We start from the raw sequence: 22,368 nt of genomic DNA on the forward strand, positions 1-22,368 counted from the left end.
GCCCAACTCCACAGCTATCAACCTGTCGTTCCCCCGCCCCCACACCCGCATGTGCAGTGGCCATGCTACCACAGGTGAAATTCAAGAGCAACCTGGCAATTCGTCAAATGCTTGGTAAAAAAAAGTCAACTTGTTTTGGCATCCTACCAGTATTTACTGGCCTGTCTGCGAGTCAGCCGTTTCCAACCTGGGTGCTTCTCTTACCCCAGAACAAACGGAACGAGGAAACATTTATAGGCATCGAAAAACATAGCTATGACTACAGGTATTAGAATTATGCAATTTTTCCACGCAAGATTTATTTCTTCGTGGAGCTTAATAGATGTGTCATATAAAACATCTGAATAAAAAAGGTTCTCCGAGCCAAAGCTGTATAATACAATTCCAATATGCCAGTGCACTCAAAAACTTTGCTTTGTAGAAGTTGTTCGGGCTATACAGACGGGGCAGCATGGGCCAGGACATGTTGTGCTACAGACCGGTTTGTCAATCCATTGTAATTTCAGGGCGTGCTTCATTTCACGTAGAATTGCAGCCATTTCACAGCAATGAAATGACGGTTTTCCTCATGCTTCCTATAACTTTGGTGAGCTATGACTAAAATAAAGAGCCCTTGGTGCAAGATATTCCAGCAAGTGCTTTACACTTCAAAGAGTAAAAATTGCAAAATTAATGGCCCTGTCCCTTAACCACATTGAATGAGAATGTCGCTCCCCTGCAGCAAGATTACGGGATGCAGCATAATAGAACACAAATCAAGACCATCATGTGTCAAGACAGCAAATAAAGGAAGAGCACAAACGTTTTACTGTTCAGGTATAATTCATTCCCAGTGCTACAGGTGTCACCACTCAAGCCAAACAATACAGATCACCACCAATGCCTCCAAGTTACCTGTGATCAAAAAACTTGCTCATTAATGAGGAAAAGTTTGAAAAAATTTACAAGCGCACAAATGTTAGTTGCTGCATCAATGTGCAAGGTAACACAATTTTAACAAATACAGCAGTGAGTGAGAAATGCAGGACTGTCAAGGTCTGAAGGGCCTGGTCCCAAAACAAGCAGTGTACTTTATGGTGTTTTTTAAAGTCCCGCAAACAGTATGTTTACAAACACATAGATGGCATTTAGCAACTGATGAATTGCTGAAGTTTATGTATGATATAACTTACAACCGCAAGTGCTATATTTCCTTCTTGGTTAAACAAAAATCTATTTTGCTGCATGAATACAAATGTCTGCAAATGCAAGCTTGGACATAATAAGATCTTGAAGCATTAAAGTCACGTAAGGCAAGAACCACCCACTTCAAGACTTGGCTTTATATAGACTGGCAAAATATTGACAAAGAGAAACTGTACAGGATTAAAATTTAACTTTAAAACTAAAAGGCATTTTTCATTTACAACTTAAGGGATTACGTGTTAATTTACTTCCGAAATTTCCTTGTGCGTTTAAAACATTTTGACTAAAATGTAGCAGCATAATAGCAAAATGTCCACATCTCTGTAGCCAGTATTATTTAGGCACACTGCAAATGCAGCCACGATTGAAATCACAACGTTGACATCGTATTAACATCACTGTACAGCAACAAATGCAAAAACCCAAGCGTTAAACTCCTCAATGCTCTGTCAACACCTGTAAATGTGAAGACGTGCAGTCGCATGCATTGCTGGCCAACCCGACCACCATTCGCTGCACCGTGGCTGCACCGCGTGTCCCAGCTACAACCAGCTGCACGCATCTGCACGGAGCAGCTTGCAGCGCCACCTCCTCAGAACAGACGGATCATCGACTCCCTCGCCTTCCCCACGCCGATCCATTTAACTGCACAACACAACATCACAAACAGCAATCAGCACACCGCGATGTCAGCACACCGCGATGTCAGCCTACTGCCATTACGTAGCACGTGCATCACAAATTTAATTTCTCATTCAGTGACGGTGGAGATCTAACGGTGAGGTCATGTTTGCAGTGACTTCCAGCCCACGTTGTGGAAATCCATTTTGCATTCAGATTAATCTTTTTTAACCTTACACAATGTACAGTGAACCTGGTTTGAAATTGCCTTATGTGAATAACGGCACAGGGATTTTTAACTACCAGTTTAATGTACGTTAAACAATCATCATTGTGCGTACATACCACATGAGCAGCCTCATGTGGCATTCAGTTCCCCTTGTACACCACTCACTGACCACACATGCCAATTACCGCACAAGTGGAAAAGAAAATCGTTACGTGGTTAAATTAAGCCTGTAATACGAGCAATAAATGCAATGCTAATCGTTTGCGGGTAAAATGTGGCCTAAGACAACAATGCCAGAGGGACGATGCAGTAGCGGGCGGAGGGCTCACTGGGCACGCTGAGCTGGTTCTCGATGAATCGCACGTAGCTCTGGGCGGCCGCCGGGAGCTCCTCGAAGGTGCGTGCGTCCGCTGTAGACGTGTTCCAGCCCGGCAGCGTCTTGTACTCCACCTCCACCTTGTTTAACACCTCCTGGTTGGCTGCTCGGACACGACCGTGTTTGCAATGAGTCAAGAGCTCGTACTGCACTCGAAGAGGGCAGTGGTCAGAATCTGTGATATTTTTGTCCAACAGGCAGTGTCAGCGGCAGAATTTACTTACCAGGGAAATAAGGAATGGGTTTATCGTCAATTTTGTATGAGATGCCGACTTTAATTTCGCTGAAAACATCCAGGATATCCAGCTTGGTCAGAGCCAGCCTGGTAGGAAAGAGTAGTGCAGGCAATGCGAGTGTTACACACCACCTCAAGCCCATCGGCTGAAAGAAATATTAAACATAATTTCACGTGAAATGACACAATTACAAAGGTTAATAGGCAGCTAAGGATTGCTTTCTAGCTCAAGAGGCATAACTAATTCATGAATCACCTTGTATTGCATAAACAATAAACAAAAAAATATTCAATCTCAAATTTAATTCAGCCTCATAACTTCAACTATTGATTGATTTCCGTCTGCCCATCTTTTCTCAGCCCCGCCCTCCACCGCCCCCCCCCCCATTCCATAGACTTTGGCTTGGCTGCTGCTGCATGGTAGCATTGCTCGCAGACAGCACGAGCGAGGCCTCGGGTCACGCTCGGGTGCATCCCTTACGCGGTAAAGCCGTTGATCATGTGGGCATAGCGCAGGAGCACCAGGTCCAGCCAGCCGCAGCGTCGCTTTCTACCCGTTGTCACGCCAACCTCCCGGCCGCGCGTCTGCAGCAACTCGCCCACGTCCTGCGAGCCCAGCACAAACAAAAACAATGAAAAGCAGCAACCCAACCTTGACTTCAAGTCCCTTCCTTTCATAATGAAGGAAACTTACATCAGCAACTTCTCCATGTAAAAAATTATTGACTTTGTGTTGCGAGGGCGGCCGGATGGTTCAGCGCAGCTGGTGTTACATCAGATCACTGAACCTTTCCAATGTATTTGTGTAAAACGTATAGCTGAAGGGTACACGTATGCTTAGTCTTGCATGCATATGCTACATTTACATTACGATGAAAATGTCTTTACTTTTTTATGTGCCGAGGTTGTTCTTGCAAGGGTATCTTTTTCTGCGCCGAGAAATATTGGACTGCACATTCTTTGCATCCATACGAGGTTGCCCCTTTAAGGGACTATTGCCTCATTGGGCTTTCACTTATAAAGCTATGCATGTAATGCGTTCACATGCTTAAACTCTTGTAAATATATACATTTTAAAGGCATTTCGTTTAATGAACCCAGTGTCCCGTTGTGACTCAAAAACAACCAGATGCACACGACGCGGGGAGGAGGCAGGAGACGGGAGCGGCGTTGCCAAAATGAGTGGGAAGCGCTTACATTTGTCTGCTCGGTGGGGAATGCGCCAACGCCGACGCGGGTGGTGTAAGCCTTCACCACGCCGTAGACCTCGCCCACGTTCTGGGGCGGCACGCCGAGCCCCGTGAGCACGCCGCCTACCGTGCAGTTGGATGATGTCACGAAGGGGTACGTGCCTGTAACGTCCGTGGGAATGGAACACAGGGTTGAACAAGGAAAACGCTTTTCTTTCTTATTTCACCACTGAAACCGCATACCTCAAAATAAGTTGTAGGTTTGTCAAAAAAAATTGTACTGACTACATCATTTCGAAGCGAGGCTAATAAGGGTTGGACTGGGCAACCGTAACATTGCATGATTAGACCATCCTGGAGTTAAGACGTTACACACCATGCACCACTTAAATCAGCTGCCAGCAGACTGAAGCTAAGTTGAACCAAGTGCGAAGCAGTGCAATTTCTGGGCTAGCTAACCCGGTTTCCCAGTGGCCTAGTTTTACCCTGATGGTACTTACAGCGCTTGTGCTTAACGCCAATAATTGTCTAAATATAATGAGACTCAGGTTTTTGTTGACAATTCAGAGGCAACCAACATTGTGGTACAAAAGTAGTATATAAACATCACTGGAATTCGGCATAGCCGTTGACAGTGGTGTAAATAAACTTGTGTATAAATACCCTGCCGATGATTGTCAAAATGAACACGCACAGCCATCATTGTTTTTTTCATCATCAACATCTCAAGAATGTCCACCAGACTTTAGATATTGATGGTACTCTTTCATGAAGTCATGCAACTGGATGAAATAAGATTGCTGTCCGACACAGTTGTATATTACATTACAAAAAGCTTTGAGAGTTGGTTATTTTATTTTTTTAAACGTAAACAAAAGTTTAAATGCACGAAGGCATCATAACCTATGTGAACATGTTGATAAGTGTGTGTAATACATTTTAAGTTCTTTTAAATTGTTTCGTATCCGTGGCTCGCATTTAAGTAAAGCGATGCATGCAGGCCTCTAATAATGCACTGTGCTGTTAAGCGAGCATTGTTTGGCCCATATTGTCTGGAGAAAAACTTTATAATGCAGCCATCTTTACCGGCATCATTAAGCTACGTGGTCCTTTATGAAAATCTCCGGTTGGTTTCACATTCAAGAGAACCCACGACACCCATAAAATTCCTAATTCCTAACAGCCTGCTAGAGCACATGCATATAAACAGTCCGTCGAAGGGAGGTGTGATGCAAATGCCATTGTAAAATGGCCCTTAATGTTCACTCCAAGTGGTAATTTTCTGTTTCATGTACCGCAGAACTTTCTAACTTGCTGTTGTGGAAATCTCTTCAAGTTTTGTTCGCTAAAGGGTGCCTGCTGCTCTGACCAGCTCATAAATTGTTTTCACTTATACATAGCTACTAGCTTACATTTATCTGAACAAAAATTCCTGAACTTTAATTCCCTTTGTCCAAAGGTCTTAAGGGCAATGTGAAAACAGTGCATCTCTCTTTATCTGCAGTTAACAGTGTTGCATAATGCTTAAATATACCGCAATGGGTGTTTTTATTTGATGGCCTAATGCCTTTTAAAAGTTCATGGCTTGTTTTGGCCAGATGTGGATGTTCCAGCAGGGACCAGAATCCGAGTGAAACCCTAGAAGCTGGAAGGTCAGAACCATGTTCCCTGCCAATCAGTCGTGTGCCCTCCTAATCCACTCCCACGGACACTTGGCCTAATGTTAGCACACCATCGTGCAAAACAACGCCTCGCTGCTGCTACTGCAGCAGCCCTTGACCGATTCACAACGCTCCGCCGCTCAAGCATAAGGTTACAGCAGTGGCTAGGATTGCATCCCACCGAGAACTGCCCTGCTAAAACATTTAATCTTCTGAGCTTCAGCCCACCACAGCACTCCCTGCAGTTTCCTGGCTGTAACACAGACTCATAGGCGCTCAGCAGCTGCTGAGACAGTGACAGCTCAAACAGGAGTGTGGTGATTTACAACGCTGCCAGTAAAATGTCATGACTGTACAGAACAAGAAACCGCCTTCTAATGTGCTCTCTTACGTACGTGTGCCTCACTTTCATCACTAACCTGGGAAAACTGAGATGCACACCAGTAAGGTGCAAATATATCGCAAGCTGGAATTCTGAACATCAAGAAGCATTTTTTCCCTGTCTCCGAAGAATGAAAGAACCCAAAAATAAATGTACAATAGAAAAATATAGCATTTTAAACTACAGCAAAACACTCTGAAATTAATACTGAACCTGTGACATAATGTGCAATAGACTAAGTCATAATTTAAACATATAGACCAGAGAGCGGAGCCATTACTTCTGAGAACCTGGGTTCGAATCCAGGCATCCCATTGTGACTAGACCATTTCTTAAGTAGTAGGTGGATGGTCTCCTCATGAACCAGATCGTAAAGGTGGCACGGTGGTATCCGCTTTGGTGGACCATTATCCAAGACAGAGAGCTCACTGCTCTATGCGGGATCCGAATGGATCCTTTGCCTCATGACATTACACCAATAGCGCTATTGGGATAAACTTTAGGGGGAAAAAATATGCAATCTATTTAACCTGGTTAATAAATACTGCAGTATTTATGGAAATGTTTTTGTAAGCTGTCGAGATGCAGCTGAAGAGCTATGGAGGGGAATTCCGCCTCCGAAGTCCCATTCCCATACCAAAGTCAATGTCGAGAAGGGCAGCATTGGCGCCCTCCACCAGGATCTTCTTGGGCTCTCCGTGCAGTGCTTCATACATAAAGTACACCCCATCTTTCACCATGGGCCGGATGCGGTCCGCATACACCTGTGCATGGAAACAATTAGCAACTGGGCCGGTAATATTTATAGCCATTTTTTGTTTGAAACATGTGTTTAAGAGTATTTGTCTGCAATAAATGTCCACGTGATAAGCCACTTCATTGGGCAACCATTTGAGGCCAGTGGCTTCTGAAAACGAGCTATATAGCTCAGTGGGCCTTACCTGGGGGAAAAAAAAACCCTTTAGTTTTATAGTCTATCCCCACTGATGTGCTAGGCACTGTCTATGCTGCGTAGGCCAAACTGGTCAGTGCGAGTTGAATGCAGGGACCACATACATGGGAGCATATAAGTACAGTACGACAATGTATTGTTCTGCTCTGCTATCCACCACATAGCCTCACAGCCTATTATATCTGTTTTAGCCATGGTGGTCACCCATCCAAACATTATCCAAGCTGAGCTTCTGAGATCAGATGAGATCAGGCACATTGCAGGAAATTTGGACAGCCGGGATAACAAAAATGAGGGCTTAAAATGGCGTGCTTCAATTGTGAAGTGTTCTTTTCATAAGGAATACAATTTGCATCATGACTTAGCCTTTTATATCGGCTCACTGTTCCCGCACATCACTGAATTTGCTCTTAAACAAGAGAATATCCACATCATCTTCTGCCATAATGAGCCTTTTGTGCAACAGCAAATTTTCATTTTGAAGGACATTTTTGTGCCAACCACATGCAAATGTATTAACAGTGAGGTTAAAAATACTGCTTCACCATGATTTTGAATTCCACAATAATCCCCAAACAATGAATTAATGGAAAACTGCTAGGCACACCTTGAGCTTCTTCAGCTGGTCCTCTGTGTCTATTTGCAGAGAAGGGTACATTGTCTGGTAGTGCCGTGCCAGGCCCTTAAACCTACACAGCAAATACATAATTAATAGGAACAGCGAAGCACAAAGCAATCAGAGAAAACTGTAAACTTATTTAATTTGACCACTTTAAAATATAGTTTCAAGAAATTAGCCGTTGAACAAAACACAATGGAATCGAAAAACTTGATTCGCACATCAGGGCCATTTTTCCACCACAATCGCGCAGTCTTAGCATTGTGGGACGGGCCGTTAATGAAGAACTCACCGTTCAGAAAAATAAGTAAAATCTGCCAGAAGATCACAGATGCGAAGGCCGCTGCGGGAAGCCTTGGCCGAGTACACTGGCCCGATGCCTTTTTTGGTGGTGCCCAGGCTGAGAGCGGGGAGCCAAAGCTGGCATTAATATACAGCACCACAAGCACAGGCACACAACAGGCTATAATGATCACAGCAGAGCCACACATTTCATCAACCGCAACCACTCTAAAATGTAGCCAAGTACAAGCTCATAACGAAACGTAGAGTTACCACTTTTTTTTTGCTAGATATGATAATGGCTTGATAAAATTATTTTGAGAAACGGTGTGCACACTCACTTTTGAAACTTACTTTTTCAACACAATGGTATCAATGAGTGTAGTTATTTCCATTAGCCTCAGATTAGTGTGGTACTACTTATAAAAAACATTTAATTAAACGATTTCACTCCTGTTTAAAGAATATAATTGTAATGAACTCACGCCACCTAGTGGAAAATATATGTAGAGCCGTCTGATTCATGAAACTGAACTGCACATAAGTCAGAATGCTGCTATATGGGCAATTGAGTGCACGATACAAAGAATTATGACAGATAATTTTGACTGTTATTCTCATTATGCAAGATCCTTTTAGTGAAATTGTCCCGATGCACAAATCAGCCGTAAAAAAGGTCTGCTAGTGCGCCGATCCCATAAGTGAAATGTTTACAACATACGGTGCGCGAAAAAAGTTCAAACATACGGGCCAAATTGCTCCATATTACAAATTCTTACAGGCTAGAAAGCAATAACCATGTTAATAAAGAAATTCACAATCATCAATAACACTGCCTTAAAGAGGAAAAATATACAATAGCTGATGTTTTAGGAAATGGCCCTATTTCATCGCACACAAACTGCATTGCCGGAAACGTTGCTTATTACATTATTTGGGTCTTTTGGTAAAGCCACGTAGATAGAATATGAATTCCTGCAGTCACGAAAGCTTTAAGTTGCTCATTATGTTTCACAAAAAAAATTCCTTTTAAGGCAGTGTGATTGACTTGTTATTTGTGATTATGCACCACTGCCAAATTACGTTGTCTTAACCTAATCAGTATTGCAGATAGTTTTTAAAAATATATTTATGCAAATAATAGCTGTGGCTACTATTTCATGAAGCGTAGGAAACAATATTTCAGCAGCTGATGATTACGTGCTTTGCGTCAGTGAATATGCAAAAATAAAATTGGATCTTTTTTTTCTGTTTTCAAACCAAACATTGCACGACTTTGTTCGCAAAGTTCCTCTCCCACCAAATCTCACTTTTTTCCAGCCTCCGATTGGCGTTGTACTTCCTGTAGGCCATCCACATCCTGGTGAAAATCAAACACTGTCAAAACAAGAAGGAACAGTGCAAGGCGTCACATTCATGGTTATCTAATAGCTTTTAAAAATGCATAGAGGTGTGCATTGCATGTACTAAACCTTTATCCGGAGCACAAGTTAAATATAAATTAATGTGTTGCCATTTTGTCATTTAGACCACCAACTAAAAAGACTTGAGAAAACATGGCCATCTAAACAGACGGGTTTCGTCCTCATTGGGACTCATCAGTACAGTACTAGCATAAATGTTCGCTGCTGCCATATATGTCTCTGGGAAAGCCGAAAAATGGAAGGACCATATTAGCACTTGCAATACATAGAAATCTGTAAATGATGAGATAACTCATAACCATAGAAAAATTAATGCAAGCGGGAGACTTGTTGAAATGGGTTTTCTCGTCATTTAAAGATCTGAATATGTGACGTTTCTTGGAAAAGTATTCACGTCAATCTGCAGGTCATCGTTATCGTGACCGCTGCGAAAGTTGCAATGCAATGAAATGTGCAACTACAGGATATGCATATATAAATATCCCTACTTACCAATGTGGGCCCTGTCCGAAATGACAAGCCTTTTATCCCAGTCTTTGAGACCTGATCAGAGAGAAAGTAAGAGCACAAAACAATTATGAGAGCAATATTCAGTGATATTCACTTCATTCTGGTGAATACCCGTCAATGCTTGCACTTTACCTTTTTTCTCATTTTTCTCTGCCTCTTCAAACAAGCCAGGGAGATGGATGACAACACCATTTCCTGAACAAATGGAAAATAAAAAAGCTGTTTGATAGCGTCACACACTTTGCTTTCCTTTCACAAAAAAAGCTTTAAAACAAATGCAAGGGGCAGTTGGCATCCACAGAGAAGAATGTCATAACATCCACAAGACACCTCATATAGATGAAAGTGGAGAATGATTATGACATGTGAAACTGTGGCAATAAAGCATCCAAAGGTTAATAATTTTCAGTGTCAGGAGATAACTCGTTACTGCAAGCAGATTGGCCAGTCCCTCTTAATTTTCCTGCCACTCCCCTCCTGACAGCTGGTAATTCTACACCATATCAAGTGCAAAGGCTGGTTGTGTTTCAAAATATAAAATACACGTGATACAATTCTTTGGCAGCCAAGGCATGGCAGACACATGCTACTACAGCAATAATGGCTTTGAAAATCTACTTTTCCAAAACAAACCATAATATACATGCTTTTCCATTGTATCGCACTTGTCGACATAGTTTGTATATACTGAATGCACACAAAGGCCAATGCTAATATGTTTAAAAGGCCACAATTAGCGCATAGGGTTATTTCATATTCCTCCTGGATTTGTTGTCAAAGCAAGCATTGGGTCGGGCTCACCTCCATGGCAAGTGCTGAGCCATTGGTGGAAATTACACATTTATATGGCAGTTGTTAGTCTACAAAGGATGACCATTATTTATTGTTAGATACATTTCACATGATAATTTACTATACTGCCCATTTTGTTGTCAATATGCTCGAGTAGAAGCAGTAACCAAGAAAATCATGTTGCCATGCCGTTTGTTTGGTTACCATGCTCTCCACCACACAGGACTGTACTTCCTTTAAAGTAAATAACACACTTGTTCCAGAGGCAATGACTTTGCAAAATACACATTTCTTTGGGGGGGGGGTCTATTGGTCATGCTAATGGAATCCTTTATATTAAGTTTACTTAACTTTAACAAAATATGTACTGTGCTGAGCCCCCACCTATGTAGGAGGTGGCATTCCTGTTGATGATGCCACTGGGCAACAAGTGGAAGTCGTACTCCACCGAGTCCACGACGACTGTGTGCCCCGCATTGTTTCCTCCCTGCAGGCAGCACAGTGAGGTTTGGGTCCGGTCACATATAAATCTCTCACAAGTTCAAATACAGCAGCAGTGTGGCACCGCGTAACAGTTGATTATAGTATACAGTACTGTATGTCCACGTTTATGGTCGACAAAAGCACTCGGATTGTTTACAAATGTATAATTAAAAAAATATATAGCATTTTACATGTTTCTATTGGCCCGAAAACATTTACTACTATAATGAGCCAATAATGTCTGTGTGTCCCATGCGTGACGTCACTCCACGTCGGCCAGCCCCCCTCATTAATAATCATGAACAGGTGACGTCCTCCACATGGATCCCCCCCCTCATTAATAATCATGAGCGGGTGATGTCACTCCACATGTAGTACCCCCCTCATTAATAATCATGAGCGGGTGATGTCACTCCACATGTAGTACCCCCCTCATTAATAATCATGAGCGGGTGATGTCACTCCACATCGAACAGCCCCCCTCATTAATATTCATGAAGAGGTGACGTCTTCCAAATGGACACCCCACCATTAATATTAATTAGCGGGTGACGTCACTCCACATGGAGGAGCAAGGCGCCTCCTCCCCCCTACTCAGAGTCAACTTACAACCCTCACGACAAAGGCAGAACCCTCACGTCACGTGATCTCCGTAACGCTATTGAGACATAGAAGTAAAAAGGACATCATGATGAACAAGGGATTATAACCTTTAAATGAAATAAGTCCGTGTGACCGCGGCCTTACAAATTGCACACGAATTGATAAAATAAATATCACGTCGCGGTCTGTTTTTCGCTTGCAAGTTTCATATTTACGGCCAAAAGGCTAGTTTGTATATATTTGCACACATTTACGGTCAGCCAGGGATAGAAATCATTGTAAATATGGAAACCTGCCGATTAGCACGTTTGGCTATGTATGGTTCGAAAGACGTTCAACATACATATATGCCAGACTGCTTTCATATGGACACTTTATATAATTCTATTAAGACAATTATTTAGAAACCATGAACGTAAATGTTTTTAGAAATTATATTTAAAAACATATATGGAGCTATTTTCGTTTTATAGTGCATTATTTAACATTGTTTATTGTTTGGATAGATGTTGTGTGTTTAATTTATGCATTTGCTACTGTTTGTACCTGAATAAATCTGAGTCTTCTTTGAAAAAGTATTGATCTTAATGGGCTCTTTATAACATGCTCAGCCATGCTCTAGCCACTTGTTGATGGAAGTCTCAACTCGTCATCACTGTCTCTTGTGATCTTAAGAATCCATCAATCTAGCTTCTGCATGAGCTGATCTCACTCCATCTCTGCTGTGGTCATCCACCTGACACCAGTCTCGACCCAACGGTTAGCATGGTTGGCTCAGTAAGGTGCGAAAGAAGTTTAAAATGCATACATGTTCTAGTGATGTGCCTTGCCCAAGCCCACTTACGTTTAATAGGATGTCTCTAATTTGCATTTGTGCTCTCGTTTAAAGTGTCCGTCTGTCTCAGTGTAATGTGAAGCATGTATCTCTCTACGTTAATTTGAGCAGCATTCGGCGATTGTTTATTTTTCTATCAGTGTCAATGTTTCAGACCCATATGTCAGAGTAGGTGATATGCACCTGTTGAAAATCTTCTTACAGTGTTCTCTGCAACTAATGTTCAAGTCTTGAGCAGCAAGAACAAGTTGTAGCTGATTGAACCGTAATGATTTAGTTAGCAACACATTTACAAAGGCTAGGATGTTTTTACAACACTGCTTTAAAACACATGTGTAAAAGCACTATTTTTAATTCTTAGAATGGGACCTAAACGTTTTCTAAACCCACCCAGGGGTTTAAGCACAACAATAGAATATATGTAAAGTGCACTTTCGCGTTTGTAAAACGTGTGAAGATAAGCCGTGATTTTTAGTTAGTAAAAAAACAGCTACATTTTATAACTGTCATTGCTTCAAAGGTTATTTCCAACAAGAGGCAAGGCTGTTTAAGCCTCGTGACTCGTATTTGCAGCAATGGTTTTAGCAACAACCTAAAAATACCACGTAAATATGAAACTCCTTATGGGAAGCAACTCAAGCAATTCCATAAAAAGTGTTGTCTTTTACAAATGCACGAACATACACAACCATTTTGCCCGTTTCAACTGGAAGCAATGCCTGTCAGCATGTCGTACGCATCTGGAGGCAATAGCATGATGGCATCTGAGAAAGGTACTTTATGTAGTCGTTTATGGGTGTTATCAGCCATTCAAAGTTGCAAGAGCTCGCCAACTTGGTCAGCAGTGATTGGACACTGGTCCAAAGGGCGCGTGGTGCAACCTAATATCTTGGTCCTTGCGGTTTGTTCACACACGGCCACGACTTTGGCCTTTTCAGATTTAGGATTCTTAAGAGTATCAGGTGGCGTTAAAATAAAGCCCACGCCCGATCAGACTGGCTCTCACTTGTTTTTTTTCTACCAGAGTTCAGCCACATTTAAATGACTGGTTTCCTGCCATGACTGAAATACAGAAAATGGGCGAGTTATGACCAAACTTCATGAGTATGACTCTTTTGAAAAACGATTATTTAGATTCTACAAAATTTATCGGAATACGATGTAACTATTTCCATTGTTCTAAGTATACAATGAGGGAAAAAATACATGTTTCACGGCACTTGAATTTAACGCGTGACATTTAACGTGGCTTGGCATTTAATGGGAAGCATATGCTTGTGTGTCAGGACAAAACGTCAATGCGCTCTCGGCTGTCGCATGACCAAAGTGTTTCATAAAACGTGGCAGGGTTGCAAATAATCTATCCACCACACCTTGTACCTACGACTGCGTTGCAGTGAATCTGGATGTATTACTGTAATAACCAAGGGAACACATACTACACATGCAGCGTTTGATTAACCCCGTCCAAATTCAATGCAACTCAAAACGGTGTTTGCGGACACTCCACCCGAGTATGACGCAGTAAAAGTCAACGCTTTACTGCAGTTTTATGGCGTAACTCTTTCACGTATACCATTTCGAGAACATACATTTTACATGCATGTGCTTATTACAGTTTCCTGCAATAATACACTTAATGTAAAACTGTAGAGCAAAATATCTTCGGGTTAGCTAATCATAAACCCAACGGAGTAAGCATCGCGATAAACGCGCAAAGATATTAACGTTTGCGGTTAAGGTGATGGCCTATGCGTAGAACCATGAAGGTTATCGGGTGATGGTAAAGTAAATGGTTCACCCGTGATAAACGTACATAGGCCTTCATGTTAACCGGTTACACCGCCCACGGAGAGAATGTTCTAGAAAACGTGCTTAAACCGTAGTAAGGCGTAGGACATTAACCACGACAACCTTGCACGGCTTCTTAACACATACTCGCGAATCACACGGTTACCCGGTGCTAACCCCCCCCCCCCCCACGGGCAGGGAGGTAATGTTGTTAACCCGGGCAGGTGATGAGAGATAACCTCGCCACTGTATGGTGTGAAGGGGGCCTTGTGGCGGCGGTGCTGGAGGTCACACCGACCCCCAACGCCGGTGAACTTCGCTCTCGGAGGCTCCTAAAAATAAACCCCGAACGAACCCAGGACGGATTTGGGGCCCCTACAACGGAGCACACAGCCCTGCCGAGAGGAATCGGTGCCGACGAGAGAGGGGAGAGAGACGGGACCGAGAAGACGACGACGACGAGGAGGCGGCGGCGGCGTTAATCGAGGGCCCTCGGGCGCGGCCTAGGCTACGGGGGAGCGTGAATCGCGCGAATCTTTTAATAAAAAAACCAGCGGGCAAAAACAAGCAACTCGGCAAACTGCATCGCACTCAACGCACACAATCTAAAGGTCGAGACAAATTAACAAAAAAACAACAAAAATCCCCGCGCTCGCGAGACGTCACGCGCCGATGAACGCCGAATCGCGGCCGCCTCAAATGTTGGCAGTGAACCCAAACCAAGTCACCGCTCTCGCCCCCCTCGGTAAGTTAGTTCGTAGGCATTTAAAGTGTCTAGCTTTGGCCGAGGTGACGACAGAGAGAGAACACAAATACAACTCACTTGACAGCGGCACACGAGGTCGGCCGTCGTGGCCAGCATGTCCACCACTTTGCCCTTGCCCTCATCGCCCCACTGCGCGCCCAGCACCACCGTGATCTTGTTGCCCAGGCTGGGACGGGGCCGCTTGGACGCCGGAGAGTCGGTGGCCTGTTCGCCGTTAAGACGATTTTCCGCGGTTGACGCCATCGCTGAGGTAAAAATGCGCGCTTCAAGTCGTCGTCGTCGTCGTCGTGGTCGTCACCTCCCGTGTCCTGTTCCTTCCTCCCACCGCACCGGCGTCGTGCTGCTATTTTGGCGCCAACGTGGGTCGATGGTGCCCCCTACGTCATCGCGCAACCGCGCTACGTCACCGCGCAACGGCGAGACGTCACCGCGCAACGGTATTACGTCATCGCGCAACGGCGCTACGTCACCGCGCTTCCCCTCCCTACGTCACCGCGCAACGGCGCGACGTCACCGCGTAACGGGGCGACGTCACCGCGCAACGGGGACGTGGGGCGGTGGCGTGACGTCAACGCGTCGCGTTGGGTTACGTCACGACGTAGAAGGGGCGCATCGGGGCTGCTCATTTGCTGGAGTTACGGTGGGGTGGGGGTGGGGCGGGGGTGGGGCGGGGGCGGGGGCGGGGTGGGCGGGTGGGGCGGGGTGGGGGGGTGGGGGTGGGGTGGGGGTGGGGGTGGGGGTGGGGGGGTGGGGGTAGGGGTGGGGTGGGGGTAGGTGTGGGGGTGGGGGTAGGGTGGGGGTGGGGTGAGGGTGGGGTGGGTGGGGGTGGGGTGGGGGTGGGGTGGGGGGTGGGGTGGGGTGGGGGTGGGGTGGGGGTGGGGTGGGGGTGGGGTGGGGGTGGGGTGGGGGTAGGGGTGGGGTGGGGGTGGGGTGAGGGTGGGCTGGGGTGGGGCGGGGGTGGGGCGGGGGCGGGGGTGGGGGCGGGGGTGGGGCGGGGGTGGGGGTGGGGTGGGGGTGGGGTGGGGGTACGGGTGGGGGTGGGGGTAGGGTGGGGGTGGGGTGGGGGTGGGGTGGGGTGGGGGTGGGGGTGGGGGTGGGGTGGGGGTAGGGGTGGGGTGGGGTGGGGTGAGGGTGGGCTGGGGCGGGGGTGGGGCGGGGGGTGGGCGGGGGTGGGGCGGGGGGGCGGGGGGTGGGGGGTGGGGGTGGGGGTGGGGGTGGGGTGGGGGTGGGGTGGGGTGGGAGTGGGGTGGGAGTGGGGTGAGGGTGGGGTTGGGTGGGTGGGGGTGGGGTGGGGGGTGAATCAGAATCTGAAAAAAATTCCTGGAGGAATCCGACTATCTGTAAAGCTCTTTTTTCACGCATGTCAGTTGAGACTGGGCCCACCCCGTAATATAAGTGCATACCTGTCAACCCCTTATTACAGACAAATTCAGACCTTATTGGTCACGCCTTGCCCTTAAAAATCTCAACGTTAATCCTACAAAATCCTATCACAAGGGAGAAACACAAACAAATATAACTCGTTTTTTGATGCCCGTATTGAAGCGGCTGTACGCCGTACGGACCTGAAAACTCAATTTCTCTGTACAAGAATACGGGTAACCACATTTAAACAGGTTTGTTTAAATGTGGAATTTATACCACTGCATGGTGATGCCAAACAAAGCAAACGAACAGTTATACAAGTTATTACAAGAATAAAGCACGCAAGTTGTGAATTGAATACACAAAACATTTAAAACACCAAACATGTTCATGATTAATTCTGCGGGGTTACTTAACAGAAATGTGGTGTCATCTGGTCCAACACCAATGGGGACTAGGCTCTAAAGAAAGCCGTCTCGGGTGTGGACCAATCAAATTCAAGGACAGTGCATATTATTATCATTATCAGAGTTGCTTCTTTTTGTTTGCTTTTTTGACTACTTGTGTTGTGGTTATTGCAAACATGATGCCTTGAATAAAGGTGTCAGTTTTGTACCAGTTTAAAAGGGTAAAAACCTACTACTAGAAATGTGCAATTTATAAAAACTTCGGCCAAACAAGAGATACAAATTGCCCACCACTTTTCAGTTTATCTCTCTCCTGTGCTTTTCATCCCACACATGCGCTTTGATAAAGTGCGCCTTCTGCTACAAGGTGGACAAAGACCCTGCGCCATCGACACATCTCAGCAGCCTCTCACGTGCATTACACTGGTCAACACACTTTTTTTGGTATTAAGGTATTCAAACGGGTTTAAGGTAATTTTGGGGTGCTGATTCCAAATCTGGCATCAGTTTTTGTTCTATCACATCAGGTTTTTGAGATATCAAATATTGCATTTTCAATAGAAACTGCAGAAGGAAAATATTAAATAAATGTGGATATCTACATAAAATGATATTATAAACACACTATCCTAAAAATACAGCACCATATTTTAACATTAAAGCAGTCACTGACTCGCAACAACTTGCAATCATAAGTGACAGAGTTAATTTCGAGTAAAATCAATGAAAATGGGGCATGATAGAGCAAATCTGAGATCAGATTTGGAATCAGCACCCTGCAGTTAGTCTAAAACAGCTGCAAAATTCCAGGCCAGAAAAAAAACTTTTTTTTGTTGACCAGTGTTATGTAATGTTTCAATTATAGCCTCTGAATGGTGATGGTGAGCATTAAGAAACAAGTTAAATATACATTTGTCAGATTCACCTGCAGAAAACATGTACACCACACTGTACTTGTATATTTTGTCCGAACACAAACATAATTTACCTCTCTCCAAACACGCTGGATCACAAAGTTCCGGACAATATTGTGTCACCTGAGGTTGTAGACGACAAGAGTCGCCCATACACATTCCACTTATATAGACTCGGTTGATGTGCATGCTGAGTCGGCTATTAATGTATTACAGATACTCTTGGAACAGCAGTGATCGAGACGTTTATATTTCTTTCAATGCAGCAAACAAGAGGACAGTAGTCTTGACTATAATAGTTTGTAAATGAATAGACAAGAGGTCTGTTTCACTACCAAAAAAACCCACAAAATAAATAGACATTCACATCAAAGATCCATCAGCAAATGAGCCTTCAGGACCAGGATCATGTGTTTCAACAGGCAAACCCTGAGCAGGTTTTGTCTTGTGTAGGTCTCAACAGTTCTTTGAGGACGATGCTTGCCTGTACTGTAGAAAAACCGGTTTAAAAGGCCACTCACTCCACTGTAGCGATGTGACCCAGGTCACACCTGGTCGTGCTTTGCTGTGGAACCAACGTAACAGGTATTTTCACATTTTGGTCGTGAAATGAACCCCTGTCCGATAGTCCACGCATTGTTTGCCCACAAAACTACCAGATCAGCGCAGAATACATGATGTATTGCTGTGTACTGTCATTTTACATAGGTGACTGTAAACTTACGTAATAGTTTTTTTTATATTTGTATGACAATTATCAATAAGCTATTTATACTGTACAGTATTTTGCAACTCAGCACCTCTCTCTGTAAGCTCTCACCTTGTTACAAAATATATGTCATCTTCAGCCATGTTATACTGGTAGGAACCCACTGGTTACACCAGCCCATAGGGGATTATTGTGTCCGTCCGTCGTGCAGGGAGGGGCTGGGTGGGGAGGGAGGGGCTGGGTTGAGAGGGGAGGGTGAGGTGGGGCTGGGTGGGGAGGGTGGGAGGGGAGGGTGGGGAGGGTGGGGATGGGTGGGGAGGGGCTGGTCACCCCGTGGTGCCCTTATAAAACTCAACGTTTAACCTACTCACGCCGGCTTGTGCCCGCCCTCACAGTCGGGCATATTTGCGGAACACACCACGCCGCCGTTGGCCCTGGCCATTGACCGAGCAACCCAACGTTCCTACCAGCTCCCTCCGCAGGAATGTGTTAGTTAGTGACGGATGATCATGATCACGCGATGTAACATTCTATCTCGCTCCCGAAGATCAGCTAATTTCAATGCTCCATCTCCATCGAGTTATCTCCATCCTGCCCATTTCCACTTTTCTTAACAGCCAGTATAGCGTACATGCTCTCTGACCACGTGTTCCTCTTCCGATCTCAGTATAGTCTAGGGTTATTAAACGATAGCAGGTAAATCGGTAATTGTTTTCAGAATCAATTCATCATTCTGAAAGTCAGGAACCAGAAGTCGTTCCCAGGCGAATGTTAGGAATCAATGCACTGTTTGGCACGTGCTAACGTACAGACACGACTGGGTTGCACGTTCGAATCTCAGTTAAAAGCTGCAGCCCTGCAATGTTTTACTCGTACAACTGCTTGCCGAATGGTCTGGACGAGAGGGAGCGCTATAAGTGATTTGATCTACAATTGACTAAGAACGTCAGGTCAGCATGGAAGAGAAGAAGCGGGAGTTAGCCCACACATTACTCAACCACACTCGACCTTCCGATTAACACACTTTGTACCTATTTAATGTATACTGCTGGACGGACAGAAGTTTTCTTTTTTAAAGTGCCCCATTGTTTCCACTAAATTTCCAGCGACCTCTGAACTACAAGTCCGTAAGTGATAACTCTCACACCACGGCAACTCCCTTCGTTTCTTATATTAAGCAACAATGACATGTCAATGACGAGTCATTTATATTTGTGCGGCAAAATAAACAAAACAACACCCGGATTTAATATGTTTTCCAATGCGATAACCACACCTCCGAGTACACGAACCCCTCCAAAACGACCCGCGTCTATCCGGCGTGCGATTTTAAAACGGGGCTGGTGTCACGCATATGGAGACTGTAAATGATAGCACAAATAAGCAGCCCCGGGGCAAGTGATCAGAATTCACATTATTGGGGATTTTGTTGTTGTAATTTCCACATTATTCTCATGAACTTAAGCTTTCGATGGAAATCTCGTTCATTGCAATTGGTGTAGCGGTTTTCGAGTTCGCGGACACGTGTGTACAAACGTGAATATAATACTGATTATGCAGATTGGTTATCTCGATTTAACACGTAGGCTTTCGAGACCAATATTATTCATAATAAAGGTTTTTTTGGGTTAGATCGCGTAAGTATAAATGTGTCGTAACCCTCCACCACCCGACACAGCCAATTAGTAAGGGATTTGTCACGTAAACAAAACGCCAAATAGTTAATGTTTCACATCAACCTGCTCGTCTTACCTGGCTGATATGTACGTACCGGTTTTCGCCTTTTCCAGTTGCCGTCAACTCCGACCGACAGCACACAGTGACCAGGGCACGATGAAAGTGGCACGATGAAAGTTCCACGGTGACCATCCAATGGTTATCATCCACGTTGACCAGCGCACGATGATCATTCCACGGTGACCAACGCACAATAATTATTCCACTTTGACCAGCGCACGGTGATCATCCCACGGTGACCAACGCACAATAATTATTCCACTTTGACCAGCGCATCCAACGATGATCATCCCACGATGATCATCCCACGCTGACCAGCCCACGATGATCATCCCACAGTTATAGTCCCGCGGTGCCCAACCCACAATGATAGTCACCGGGTGATGGTCCCACGCTCTAAGAATTCCGGCTACAGCCCCCGCAGTTTTGCGGTAGCCGGTCCAGCCACTTTCGAACTGTGCCGGTCACTGTTCGTCATTCGTTTCGAACTCTTTCACCAGTTCCAGGAGCTGTAGAGTCAAGACGGAAATGTCCAGCAAAGCCTGCGAAGCTTAACCACACAGCGTCTTCGCGAAAGCATGTGCGCTGTAAGAATGGCGCGAATAATCTTAAATATTTATTTATGCAGTTCATGTATGGACTGCGCTATAAGTGCTGGGGCTATGTCATGGCCAGCAGACGGCAGTGTGGCAAAAATAAAAACGAATCCACGGTTCTGCATTGATATGCTCTGCCTTCTCTGCCTTGACCATCGTGGCGAGCTCATGGTCATATAACCCCCACGACCACCCGCACGGTGTGAGGATTTGGTCATCCAGCAGTGGATTGCCAAAAGGGCTGTTGCAATGCACAACGCGCAACACGCCCAATATGTTCAGTCCACGAACAAAAAAAAAATGCATCCATAATATAGGTTTTTTTTGGGTTAGATCGCGTAAATATAAGTGTGTCGTTAATCCTGCCACCACCCGAAACAGCCAATTAGTAAGGTTTGATGCCAATTCGTTACTAGTACAGCACACCGGTGTGTTGGAGAGCTAATCCACAACATTTACATTCTGAATAGTCAGCTTGTTTACGTGGCAACTGTTGTATATATTGGCCTTTTTCCAAAAATTGATATTAAGAATAATTCTGCCAATATTTTTTAAAAATAATAATCAATCGGGGTGTAGCATAGGGCACAAAAAAATGTGTAACAAAACACCCTCACCCCGCTGCCTCTCACAAGCCATACAAGAAGGCAGCTAGAGATAAGCCATAAAATGTAATAAAACCCCGGTGCAGTGTGGGGGGCTTAAAACACAGACACAAAACAGGGCAAACGAACATTACAACAGTTTTTTTACGGTAAAAGTTTGAAACTTAACGACAAGAATAAATAGACATTATAGACTGCCAGTAACACACTCAAATTAAAAACCAGACTGCAATCTACATTAGTGGCTTTTATGATTACTTATTTTATTTAATCCTTATTCACCTCATATATTGGTTATTGTATCTTTCTATCTACGTGACTTTACCGAAAGAACCAAAGGATATGAATTCCAGTAGCCACGAAAACTTAAGTAAAAACTTAGTTATATCTCCAACCTCAGGATATCAAACTATAACTCGAGAATAAGAAGCACGGATCCCTGGCGACACATACGGAGAACGAGTTAATAAAACCCTCGGAATACCTGTGGTAACAACTATGGTAGATCACAAATCTTGGTTTAACATAAACCAAATAATAATTATGAAGTATTAGACCAAGGGCCATCCAGAAGAAATACAATGCGAAACACATCAATCACACACGACCAAGATAATATGTATTCCATAGAATCAGAGCCTCCCAACCGCCTTTTATTCCAAACCACGACGGACGTACTGTAAACACTGCTCAAACATACCTTGAGTCACTTAAAGAGTCAACACCGCAAAAAGGGATACATACTAAGGGGTGCAAAATCGTGCTTATTTTTCTCTCAACTCACAACCCATAAGAGTGAACGGAAAACATGGTAACGGGTGGTCACACTTCAAGAGACGGGGCCCCTCTTTGTGAGAGACAAGAAAATGTAACACCTCCAACTGGGAGGGAAGAGGGGGTGGGGGGAGAACGCAGCCTGACAAAAGGAACCCCTCCTCCTTACAGATTAATTATTGCAGAAAGTTGAAAAAGTAGAAAAACACACTTAGGGGCAATTGAAAGCATCTGTTTCCACAGTTGCCGAGATGGCTTGAGAAGGGGGACAGGAACCAGACCTTGATGAGACTTAACAGTTACTTCAATACATTAGAACAGACAC

The 22,368-nt window shown here is 44.6% G+C and overlaps 1 protein-coding gene across 1 annotated transcript; it reads right to left on the reverse strand.

The window, feature by feature from the left end:
• Window positions 1–784: 784 nt before the first annotated feature.
• Window positions 785–15,305, reverse strand: LOC133347064 (adenylosuccinate synthetase isozyme 2-like). The gene is made up of 13 exons (XM_061558971.1): window positions 14,994–15,305; window positions 10,843–10,945; window positions 9,799–9,861; window positions 9,649–9,699; window positions 9,043–9,109; window positions 7,743–7,850; window positions 7,439–7,520; window positions 6,517–6,643; window positions 3,844–3,998; window positions 3,128–3,252; window positions 2,636–2,733; window positions 2,365–2,514; window positions 785–1,830 (listed from the first exon to the last, which is right to left on the reverse strand). The coding sequence occupies exons 1-13, from the start codon at window positions 15,177–15,179 to the stop codon at window positions 1,778–1,780; spliced, it is 1,368 nt and encodes a 455-aa protein (XP_061414955.1). The 5' UTR covers window positions 15,180–15,305; the 3' UTR covers window positions 785–1,777.
• Window positions 15,306–22,368: the final 7,063 nt, after the last annotated feature.

This window comes from Lethenteron reissneri, chromosome 25 (genome assembly GCF_015708825.2).
Source record: "Lethenteron reissneri isolate LAM-NWPU_2019-01 chromosome 25, ASM1570882v1, whole genome shotgun sequence".
Taxonomy (NCBI): Eukaryota; Metazoa; Chordata; class Hyperoartia; order Petromyzontiformes; family Petromyzontidae; genus Lethenteron; species Lethenteron reissneri.